General features: G+C 36.0%; 1 protein-coding gene across 1 annotated transcript in view; it reads left to right on the top strand.

Moving 5' to 3' along the window:
• Positions 1 to 12707, top strand: part of LOC118186930 (otoferlin-like) — a 963443-nt gene that overhangs the window by 791724 nt on the left and 159012 nt on the right. Inside the window, exon 27 of the mRNA XM_085813615.1 lies at positions 4004 to 4165. Coding sequence (XP_085669741.1) covers positions 4004 to 4165 — 162 coding nt within the window. The remainder of the gene's footprint in view (positions 1 to 4003; positions 4166 to 12707) is intronic.

Here is a 12707-nt window from a genome sequence, read left to right as displayed (position 1 = left end):
AAATCAATAGGTTGAGCAAAACGCAAATGAGCCTAGTACCATCTATCGAAGAATGTAATGTTGCATGCGTACGGGTTCGTTATGGATTGAATTCACACAGGTCCGATGATAAGTTAATAAAATTTATTTTTTATCGAATGAAGCACTTCAAAGTTCTGGATGTTTCCACAGAAATACACAAAGTAAACAGTAGTTACACTTCAAAATACTAAAAACGTTAAACACAATCAATCTAACAGAAAGCGCATCTAAACAGAAAGCTAACCCGAAATTATTTCTGATCTCACGCTGAACTAACAACTCGCAATAATAACAGCAACTGAGAGCAGATGCTGTCTTCGGCCTTATGTGGTTTTCAACCGGCCTCGGAGATATTTCTAATACTTTTTGCCTCTCGAAATTCCCGGAAAATAACATGAGGGTCGAATTACGGTTGCAATTAATACAGTTATCAATTACATTTATTAAATCACAGTACCTGTAACGGTAATACAGGGACCGGAGCAAAATAACTCCATATGGTCGCCATGTTTGGAGACTTTTGGCGATTTCTCGCCAAATTTGCGACAAAAATAAGTTTCACAAAACCGTTGTCAGCTTGGCGATATCTCTCCTAATTACCGAGATACCCATTTACGCAATGTAAATGAACTTGCCCCTGTATTTTCACTTTTCCGGAATAGCTTGTCTCTTTTAGATATTTCTTATGTTACATTACATAGCAAAATACAACAATTTCACAGATGATTGCACTAAAATCATTTATCTATGCACAAAATTGGTAACAATAACAAGCTCAGTAGAAAATAAGGTTATACTGTTTTCGATGCTTCTGTTCAGTGACGCCGCGTGGCTTATAGAAACTGTAAAGATAAAGATACAATTACACTTAATTCTCTTTATAGTCTGTTTTCGAGCAGACTATGAGTCAGTGACGTCACACACTCAAAAGCATGGACCTTATAAGAGATAGACTAACCCAGTGAGCGGGGCGCGTGTCACCGACATGTCGGCAAGAAAGAGTAGGGACGATCTGGTTTACTTTAACACTGAAACCTATGGCGTTTGTATCACATAACTCTTTTTAATTATCAAATGTGATACATTGTATAGTGATGAGATTATGAAAGCCACAGTTTTTTCCAAATAGGATTTAATATATCTCATTAAAGCACTTTTTACTGCATTTCGCGCATTTATTTCACGCGTAATTCTTGTACAAACATCTTTACTTTGGTAAAACGGTAAAAACGGTTCATAATTTTAAGCACAAAATTTATGAATTTAATTTTGCGCAAAAATAAAGTAAAATTAAATAAGATTGATAGTACGTGATGCTTTGAAATAAATAAGGTAAAATTAAACAAGATTTGATAATTTTTTTTAATTTAATGAACATTTTCAGGCAGTGATTTTCCAAAGTATAATAATATTACAAAACGATCCTATTTATTTGATTATATGATTATTAAGTTATTAACATTAAAGTGGATTAGTTATTTTAATAATTCATAAAATTCGGAGCATAAAATTTTCTGAGCGTAATGAAGGGAAAATAAATATAAAATAAAATCTAGAAGCACTCAGATTTTATATTACGTGCAAAAGGAATCTTTTTTTAAAGTTTTGTGTGTTACCTATATTTATTGAATATCATGTTCTTCGCCCGTAAACCACATACATTTGAAAACAGCATATCTTTAGAATTTCCGCACTGGAGATAAAACTGTAAATTTCCGTACAGTGCTCGCTCTGAATTCGTTGAATTTGTTAATCAAAAATTCGTTAAAGTTTTACAAAATAGGAAATAGATTAAAACAAATTCGAAATTCGGCCGGTGCCTATGTTCGGGTGGAGGATTACATTATTCAAAATTTGATGGTTCTAGATACTGTCGTTTTTGTCACAATGCAAGAAACATACATGTATTCGTGCAGATTCTTTATTATTTAATTTCTTTACATATAATACAGGGCGATAATATTTGGTAACAACAATTTGCAAGGAGACAGGGACACTTATAGTAAAACAGCGCAAAATGCCGCTTCGAAACTAACAGCCTTTCTAGACTATCGCCGCTTTGGGCTAATAAATTAAATTAACAGTAAATAAAAAAAATCTTATCCAGAACTAAAAATAAATTTAAAAAAAAATCACTTCAAAATTAATTATAACGGTTAAATACATTTTTTAATATTAGAATTAAATGTATAAACATTTTTAAGGAGTGAAAAGTGTTTATCACGATGTATTATGAAATATAATTGAAATAAAATTCCTTTATAGAAATTGTCCTATAATACTCATCTATAATTTAAAAAAAGCAACAGAATTTATAATTTTAAACAAAACCTTCAAAAATTCGTTTTTAAATATTTTAGTACTTTTTACTTATTCACACACCAATAAAAAGCATAAAAATTGCAAGAGAAAATTGCTTGTTTGAAATTTTCTATTAGTTCAGATTTAAGATATTATTCTCTAAAAGAAGTAGTTACAAATTTCCTTACAGCATAGGAAAAGCTAAAAATATATCCAACTCTGAAAGCATGTAATAGCTTTATAATTATTTGGAATGTTAATTATGCTTGATAAATATGCTAAATTTTTAAAAATCAATCTCAATTTCAAAATTAAAAATATGTAGAAATTCTAATTTGTGAAATGAGGCCCTACAACCAGAATTTTCTTGACAATTATACACGTTGCAATAGTAAACCAATGTTAGATTTCTGCAAGTCGTCCCTACTCCTCCGGATGGGATCAAGGTGACAACCGGCAACGCCTCAGATGAGGGAGAAAACCCGTTTGGGTTAGTCTATTTCTTATAAGGTCCATGCTCAAAAGTTTCTGGTCGACAGGTGTAAACCTTGTAGCACAGAAACCTTGAAAAATAGTACTGAAGCCTAAGAAGGGTATGATATTTGAAATTTGAAAATGTTGGAAGATATCGATTGTTATTTATGTGATATTGATTTAATGAAGAAGGCTTCAGATTTTAGTATTTCAGATTCCCTGCGAATTTACGTCCATATGGCTTGACATCGAGTGTAATCATTATCTATCTTAAGAGAAACAGTTAAACAAATATTTAAAAAATATAATAATAATGCACTTATAGGGAATAATAATAATTTTTTCTTTTAACACAACTTCTTCTTCTGTGCCTATAACGTTTTTTTATTTTAGGAAGCATAGAAATTAAGTTTTAAAGTTTAGCAGCTGTAGCAACTATTGAAGAAATATCACAAGTCTTTTAAATAACTTAGTCCTATACCCGAATATGGGCATTTGGACTCTCGAATATGAAATTTCGAATGTGTTTCAATGGCTACTTCATATTTTGTAAAACTTTAATGAATTTTTAATTAACAAATTCAAAGATTTCAAAGCGAGCAATGGCAAAACTGTACGGAATTAAACATTTTTAACTCCAGCTCCAGAGAAAGTCTGCCGGAAATTCTGCAGATATGCTGTTATTAACTATTTTGTGATTTTGCTAAGGAATTGAATTTCACGTGGCGTAAGCGTAAGAACGACGTGATATTTAATAAATAAATTAAACACATAAACGCTAATACGATGAAGACAAAAGCTTTGTAAAGCCATCTTAGTAAGAAAACTGAAGAACATTGATTTGATAAACTGAGAAAAGACTGGCAAAAAAAACAGAAAAATATTGGCCAATACTCAATGCTTCATTGAGAACTCTTAACGTATACTGCCATGCTGCTTTTCAAATTTTTGTAATTTTGCTGTTGAATTGCACATAGCGTAAGTGCAAAGAAAATTATGCTTAATAATAAAACCATAAGGCCGAGAAAATGGGTTAGTAGGAGGGAATGTAACAGCAGACTGATGGATTGCGAGTTCAGCGAAGCCAAGAAAACCTTAACAAATCCTTTTGGGCGACCTTTAAAATCAGAAACCTTTCAGATATTATTTTTTTAATATATTTTTTTATTTCCATTTTTTTGTTAATTAACCTATTTTTTCTCTTCAGGGAAAATCGGAATTTATTGGACGCACAATAGCCCGGCCCCATGTGAAATTCTCCGATGAACCCTATTGCAAGCCCAATTTCCCGCCCACTCTAGAATGGTACGATATCTACCGAGGTTCAGAACAAGCTGGAGAACTGTTGGCAACCTTCGAACTATTACAGGTGAGTTTATCCACTATTATAATTTATAATAGTTTCGTAAATTTATTTTAATGTTTGTTTTTGTTTTGGGTGTATTTGCTTGTATTTTATTAATGTTATACATACTTTTTAATTTACCTCTACTTACTTATTTTTCGTTATTAATTATATATTATTTTATTATACGTCGTTAATCCAGTCCTCATCCTTGAATTTATACCAAACTGAACGCATATCAAACGAAGCTTTCCAATAAGAAATAAAGTTAAAATAATTAATCTGTTCTTAACAAAAAAGAATTCACTGTTTACCATTATAATATTGTTTAATACTAAAACGCAAATACAGCAGGTGAATGTATACTCTGCCTTTTATGTATTATCCAGAATGAAAGAAATTTCGCAACATTCTCTAATGTCTCTGATGTTTCTTTGGGTATTAATTTCGCCCTTTTTTGCAATATTAGCCGTTTTAATAGAGTCATTAGTTTTCACAGTTGTGAAGATCGTCGTATTTGGCATCCGATATGTAACAGCCCAGTTTTTTTTCTAAGCTGGTGTTTTTAGTTACGTACCTATAAAACAATTTTTCTCTTCAGTTTTTGTGCAGACATCAAATATTGAGTCATATAAAAAGTCTCTGCGTTTTTTTTTTTTTTTTTTTTTTTTTGGTATATTTTTGAACAAAAATTTTCTTTATTGAATATCAGTTTTAATCAACTAGTACATATTGACCATTATTATCTATGACCTTTGCCATTTTTTGGTTAGCTTCATAATTCCATCGGTGTAAACCTGCTGTGGTTTATAGACGAAAAACTTGGCCAAGTGATTTTCAGCGGCTCTTCTGTCGGCCGGTTTCTTAAACCAAGTTCCGTAAATTTGTTCCGAGTCATCAAAAATGTGTGCAGCCGTGCATTGTCATGATGGAACACAACTCCCTTTTTGTTGGCTGATTCTGGTCTCCCTTTCTGAACTGCTTCGTTCAAAGTGTCGAGTTGTGCACAGTACAGGGTCGAATTGATGGTTTTATCAGGTTGCAGCCGCTCATAATGGACAATTCCCTTCCAATCTCGACATTGAAATTTCTGTAACGGAATCGAGCAAACCACTCCTGGGTCCTTCGTTCACTCACAGCATTCTCACCATATACTTCACAAATTTTCCGGCGTGATTTTGCAGCGTTTGTACCTAATTCATAGTAAACAAAAGCATCACATAGCGTATTTCTTCAGATATTTCACTCATTTTGAAATCAATATAACTTTTTATATGAGCAACGAATTAGAGAACTATCTTCACAGACAATGGAAGCTGAATGTCACCTTTTAAGCTTATGTTCGTTTGAGACAATCGGGTGAGCGTTGCCGGATATATAGGGATCAGTACCATCTAGTAGCAAAAAAGGGCGGAGACTTTTTATGCGACCCAATATAATTTCCAAACATAAAGTGAAATACTTTGGTTAGTTTTAGTAATGCAAGCCAAACTTTTTGTATTTTATTTTTTTATTGTGAGTATAAAATTTTTCTAAGCGTTAGGTCTGTAAAGACGTCATAACAAGTTAGATTTGGTATTGTATACAAAATTGGTTTTTTACATTTAAAAACGCCAGGCATGAATATTTGAATCATGTAAAATATTTTTTAAATATATTATCTGTGACCAACGAGTAAGAAAATATTTAAGATATTTCTTAATTCCTTTCCCTATGTTATATTTATATTTGTACGTATTATATTATTAATAACTATACTTATTTATTTAATTTATTTAAAATAATAAATCAGACTGACATTAATGAAAATACTTTTAATTTAACTCAAAAATTTTAAGAATATTCCCAGTGTTTCTATAGCCATATATTACATATTTGTTGTATAATCTTTCGATTTTTATGAAGTTATGCATTATGTAGGTAATTTTATTATTTTACCCCTTTATATCAATAATAAAAAAACTAGGGGATGCGGTATATAATAATAGAAAGTGGATACTAACTTCACAATGTTCATTATTTCACAACGAGTTGTAAAACTTCGTATTAACAATTATCAGATAAAAAGGATAATTATAGCTTAGTAAAGGCGTGTGAGAATGAAATATTTCCCCATTTGTAACGTGTGAGTGAGTCATCATATGTGTGGTAACGGATTAAGTCAAATTAAAGGACAAAATTATGGCTTGTTAACCAAAATGTGAATTAAATCAAAAACAAATCAGAAATTCAGTATTCTGGCTTTGACGTGCCCATATTCGGATGAAGGATTATTTGTATGAAAACTTCAGTGGCTCCAGATGCCCTCCTTTTTCCACAATGTGAAGAAAGGTATACATACGTACCCGATAATCATTATTAGCCCAAAGGGCGTTAGTCCAGGATGCCTATTAATTTCGTTTCCACATCTTGCGTTGTTTCACTATGAACAACGTTCCACTTTTTAAATTGTTGCCACCAAATATTACATCCCTGTATTATATTTAAAGACATTAAATAATGAAGAATCTGCATGAACGTATGTATGTTTCTCGCATTGTGAAAAAACAACGGTACCTAGAGCCATCAAATTTTGAATAACGTAATTATCGAACCAAACAATGAGCACCTGGAAGCCCAAATTTGGAATTTGTTTTATTATCTATTTAAAAAAACCAAACTCAGTGGCGTAACAGCTCTAATGGGTCACGGCCTGCAGTGCCCGAAATCTGCTTTCTTGACCGTGGGCCCCGGGGTGCATAAGCATATGCCCTGAACAAGTGGTCAGCTTGGTCGCAGGACCCACAGTGTTTAGTCCCCAAGCGAACGTGGTACTCATTTTATCGACCGAAGTGATAGAAATCAAGGGATGAAAGTCTGAGTCGACCTTGTACAGCCCGGAAATCGAGCTGTGGACCTGTGGTGCTGCTGCGCAATGCGCTAGCCGCTGCGCCACCGGGCCTCATTATCTATTTCATATTTTGTAAAACATTAAAGAATTTTTGATTAACAAACTCGAGGATTTTATTGCCAGCAGTGGCAACAGTATATTGGAATGAAACATTTTTATCTCAAGCGCGCGAGACTGTCTATTGGAAATTCTAAAGCTATGCTGCTTTTAAATATTTTGTGATTTTCCTGTTGAATCTAACTCTATGTAGCGTAAGTACGAATAACGTGATATTTAATAAATAAACGTAACGCCCCTTTGAGAGTAATATAAAACCTGAAAGTTTTCAGAATTTTTTTATTATTATTATTATTATTTCTCTTTCCCCCGGCAACAATTTGTAAAGTGATTCGGACATAAATGTAATACGTATAGTGAGTTTCGATACTCCGGTGCTAATAAGGAAACATTTCTATGTATGTATTTATATTCCTTCCGTTGTGGAAAAAGGCGGCACCTAGAGGTACGGATGCACTTTTTTGCACGCGATGCTGCACCCGAACACATGTAGAAGCCCGAATTTTGAATTTCGAATTTTGTTTTCGATTTATTTCATAATTTTAATAAATTTACCTATGTTCTTAGCAAAGTCAGAGATTTAAAAGTCGCAAAACTGTTGTCATTCGGCAAAAAGTATGGTATTAAATCACAAATTCGGCTATTTGAAAGCAACCTTTTGCCACTATCTCATATAGAATACTTAGTATCTCCACGCATTAGTGAGCTGCCATTCAGTAAAGTGTAAGATACAGTATTTGGCGGCATATAAGACGCACTTTTGTTCCTAAATTTAGTCTCAAAAAAGTTACCTGCGTCTTATACGTGAAGGACTCAGATTAACTTTCAATACTGAATGCTATTTTTAGCTCGGATGAAGGTCTAGACAAACATAACTTTTTCTACATCTGCCATAATTATTTTGCGCATGCGTGAAATATCTGTCGCCAAAAAGCGCCAAAGCTCGAAGCTGATGTCAAAGTTCGAACAGGTTCGACGGTCACATTACGTCTATGGAGCCTTTCCTTCTTTACATAGACTTTCTTTGACTCAGCCGACACACGTGTCGGTATCGGTGTGTGGCGTTCCGACAGATACTTCAACTTCTATTCATGAGATGGCGCCACGTGTAAAATCCAGTTCTTAATCGGAGCAGCAAAGCGACGTCATTATTCACTCAGACTTCTCGTCAGACAACTGTACGCGAAGTTAGCATGAACTGTGTTCCGAGCTCTGCGTTGATCTCTGCAATGTAATTTAAATTGTAATTTAGTACTTAATATATTCTTTTGTTATAGGAGATTGTCTACTCTTATTTTCTTTAATTATATCATGCATTAAGCGCACGACCACCAAAAGTGGTGACCTTTTGACTGAGCACGCTACTGACAATGGATTTTCAACGACCCTAAGCAACGTGCATCCAAGGCATTCTGAAGAACTGACTAAAAATAACAACGAATATGGACATTAAACGTATGCTACAACGTAACCCTTCAATTATTTCTAGAAGTATTGATATATATTGCTTGTGTTTTTTTCGAAGTCGTGCATATCACCGCAAGGAGCTTCAGCAAATCATCAATGTGATCTGTTCCGTTCCGCTGACTTCGCCAGTCGTGCAATAATTCTTCGATCATTCAACTTTTGTGACAAATGTGATACAATAGTGATTTTCGCTAAATGTGCTACATCAGTAATTTTTCTGCAACGTGCTACGGCAAAATTCTTCCCTCAGTGTTCGAAAATAGTGAATTTTTTCCCATGTGCTACAGGAGTGATTTCCTTTTTTCCTTCGAAAGTGCCTTAGCAGTGTGAAGTGGTGATTTTGTGTGTGGGCAATACAAAATGAACGCATCATTTTTTTTTCAAATAGGGGTTTCTTTTCAAATGCATTTCGGTAAAATATTATTTGTGTGTGTAATTGCTGACCCTGTCTTATTTGTGTGTGTATCGTTACGTAAATTTTTTCTGCATGGTTAAAATATTTATTGTTATCATGGTAAAATATCAATAGTGTATCCTCATGCTACAATATTTGTGCTGTTAAGTGTTTATTAATTAAAGTGAAAATTATCTATCAGTATGCCCGACGATATTCCACCAGAGCCACAAATCACACGCGTTGCGGTGAATCCACCGCCTTTCTGGAAAAATAATCCTTCATTGTGGTTTGCTCAGATCGAAGCACAATTTTCTATCGCTCGCATTAGTGAGGATTCTACAAAATTCAACCATGTAGTTGCAGCAATTGAGTCTGATATTCTGAATTCAGTGCATGACTTAATTCTCAAACCACCTGATTGTGATAAATACTCCAAGCTGAAACAGCGGCTCATTGAAATCTATTCAGAAAGTGAATCTTCAAAAATACGTACTTTACTACAAGGACTTGAACTTGGAGATCAGCGACCTTCATACTTGCTGTCACGAATGCGTGATCTGGCAGGAAGCCATTTTAGTGACGACTTGTTGAAGTCACTATGGCTTTCGCGTCTCCCTAATAACATCTAAAAGTCCATGGGCCAGTCCACTTCACATGGTTAAAAAGTCTAATGGTGACTGGCGGCCTTGTGGAGATTATCGTCGACTTAATGCCGTCGCAGTCCCTGACAGATATCCAGTCCCACATATCCAAAACTGTACCCATCTTTTTCATGGAACAAACATATTTTCTACCCTCGATCTTGCCAGAGCATATCATCAGATCCCAGTGCATGCTGAAGATGTGCCCAAGACCGCAGTGACTACACCATTTGGTCTCTTTGAGTACTTATATATGCCATTTGGCCTCCGCAATGCTGGCCAAACATTTCAGCGTTTCATACACCAAGTACTGTCTGGCCTCGATTTCTGCATCCCATATTTTGATGATATCCTGGTTGCATCTACAGATGCGGAAGAACATTTTCAACATCTGCGTCAGATTTTCACTCGCCTTAAAGATCATGGATTAAAACTAAATCCATCCAAATGTGTACTTGGTCAACCCTCAGTTTCCTTTCTTGGATGTCTTATCACCCAGAATGGAGTCAAACCTTTACTGGAAAGAGTCAAAGCAATTAACGACCTACCTCAGCCCAAAACCATCTCTGAACTGAAGCGTTTTCTAGCAATGTTAAATTTCCACCGACGCTTTCTGCCAAATGCCGCAAAAACACAAGCCTGCCTACATGAGTTTCTGAAGAATAGCAAAAAAAACGATCAACGAGCTGTCCCTTGGACTGAATCTGCATCTGCAGCATTCGTCAATGCAAACACGATCTGGCAAATGCGGCCACGCTTTCTTATCACACACCTAGTGATCAGCTCTCTATAATGGTAGATGCATCTGACACGGGCATAGGAGCAGTGCTTCAAGCCCATACCACTAAAGGACTTTCCCCAATGGCATTCTTCTCCAGAAAACTCACTACTGCAGAAAGGAAATACAGCACATATGACAGGGAGCTACTTGCTGTGTACTGTGCTGTTAAATACTTCCGGCACAACTTGGAAGGACACGACTTCATCATTTTCACCGATCATCGACCATTAACCTTCGCTTTTAGAAAAAACTCTGACTCATGTTCTCGTCAGCTTCGACATCTAGATTTCATCGCCCAGTTTAGTACAGATATCAGATATGTCTCTGGTACTGATAATTGTGTCGCTGATGCCTTGTCTCGGGTAAACAATATCAACCTCACTACCCCAGATTTCTCTGAAATTGCAAAAGCTCAATTGCATGATGAGGAACTCAAGAACCTAATCTCAAATCCACAAACCTTCCTTCAGTTACAGCCGCTGCACATTGATCCAACGCTTAAAATTTACTCTGACATAGAGAACAATAGAATACGTCCCTATATTCCTGTCAATTTTAGACGTGAAGTGTTTAATGCCTTGCACAATTTGGCACATCCTGGAATCCGTGCCACCAAAAAGCTGATCGCAGACAGATTTGTCTGGCCAGCAATGAATCAAGACATCACAGAATGGACTCGTTCATGTATTAGATGTCAACGGTGTAAAGTATCCCGTCACACTCACAGCCCCATTCAACAATTTAACCTTCCAGCAAGACGCTTTGATCATGTGCACTTAGACTTGGTTGGCCCATTGCCTCCTTCAAATGGTTACACTTACCTCCTCACTTGTATTGATCGGTACACAAGATGGCCTGAAGCCATTCCTATTGAAAATATATCCGCTGAAACTGTAGCTCGAGCATTCATCTCCCAGTGGCTTTCAAGATTTGGCATGCCTACCACCATCACTACTGACCAAGGCAGACAATTTCAATGTCACTTGTTCGCATCCCTCACCTCTCTTCTTGGCATTCGCCATATTCGCACAACACCATACCATCCATCTGGAAATGGGATGGTGGAACGCTTTCACCGATCTCTCAAACAAGGTCTGAAGTGCCACAGTAGCACACACTGGACAGAAGCCTTATCCCTAGTCTTGCTTGGTCTTCGCACAGCATTCAAAGAAGACATTGGTAGCACTTGTGCTGAAATGTTATATGGTGCAACCCTCCGTCTGCAAGGTGAATTCTTTCACCCAGAATCTACTCCAGTTATCGACCCTCCAACATTCTTTCAACGTTTACGTGAGACCATGAGCAATATCTCGCCAACCCCAGCATCTTCGCATAACCAGCCAAGCTATTTTGTACATCCTGCGCTTGAGACATCTTCGCACGTATTCGTGCGCAACGATGCAATTAAGCCAACTTTAACACCTTCATATGATGGTCCATTCAAAGTTGTCAAACGAACATCGAAACATTTCACCATCATCTGCAATGGCAAACAATCAGTGATTGGAATCGATCGTCTCAAACCAGCATTTCTAATGCAAGATCCAACAACTTCCTCATCAACATCACTCCCGGAAGAAAGCTTACATCCCGTTGAAGAGCAACCTAAAACTACCAGATCTGGAAGAAAGGTTAAATTTAACCCAAAGTACTTATTACGTACCGATGGTACTTGGGGGGGAGTACTGTGGCGTTCCGACAGATACTTCAACTTCTATTCATGAGATGGCGCCACGTGTAAAATCCAGTTCTTAATCGGAGCAGCAAAACGACGTCATTACTCACTCAGACTTCTCGTCGGACAACTGTACGCGAAGGTAGCATGAACTGTGTTCCGAGCTCTGCGTTGATCTCTGCAATGTAATTTAAATTGTAATTTAGTACTTAATATATTCTTTTGTTATAGGAGATTGTCTACTCTTATTTTCTTTAATTATATCATGCATTAAGCGCACGACCACCAAAGGTGCTTAAAACTATTTGTTTAAAAAAAATACCCTGGAAAATATGACTACAGGAAACAAGAGATTAAGCTATACAATTCAGTGTAAACTAGGAGTGTTAAACTACGCCAACGTGCATGGAAACAGAGCAGCAGCAAGGCACTTCGGTCCACCACCTACCGAAAAAATGATACGTACTTGGCGACTGCAGAAAGATCAACTGAAGACTGCTAAAAAACAAAAACATAACCTTAGATGCCCAGCTCCATCTTGGTTTGAACTTGAAAATGTGGGTGATAGATAAGAGGAAATCTGGGATATGTGTTTCAACTAAAATCATAATCAATGAGGCCAAAGGATTTTCAGAAAAAGACGGGAATCAGAACTTTT

Source organism: Stegodyphus dumicola, chromosome 3 (assembly GCF_044657685.1).
Source record: "Stegodyphus dumicola isolate Sdum_Otavi_A_Nest chromosome 3, ASM4465768v1".
NCBI classification, from domain to species: domain Eukaryota; kingdom Metazoa; phylum Arthropoda; class Arachnida; order Araneae; family Eresidae; genus Stegodyphus; species Stegodyphus dumicola.
This window is presented reverse-complemented; position numbering and strand designations above follow the sequence as displayed.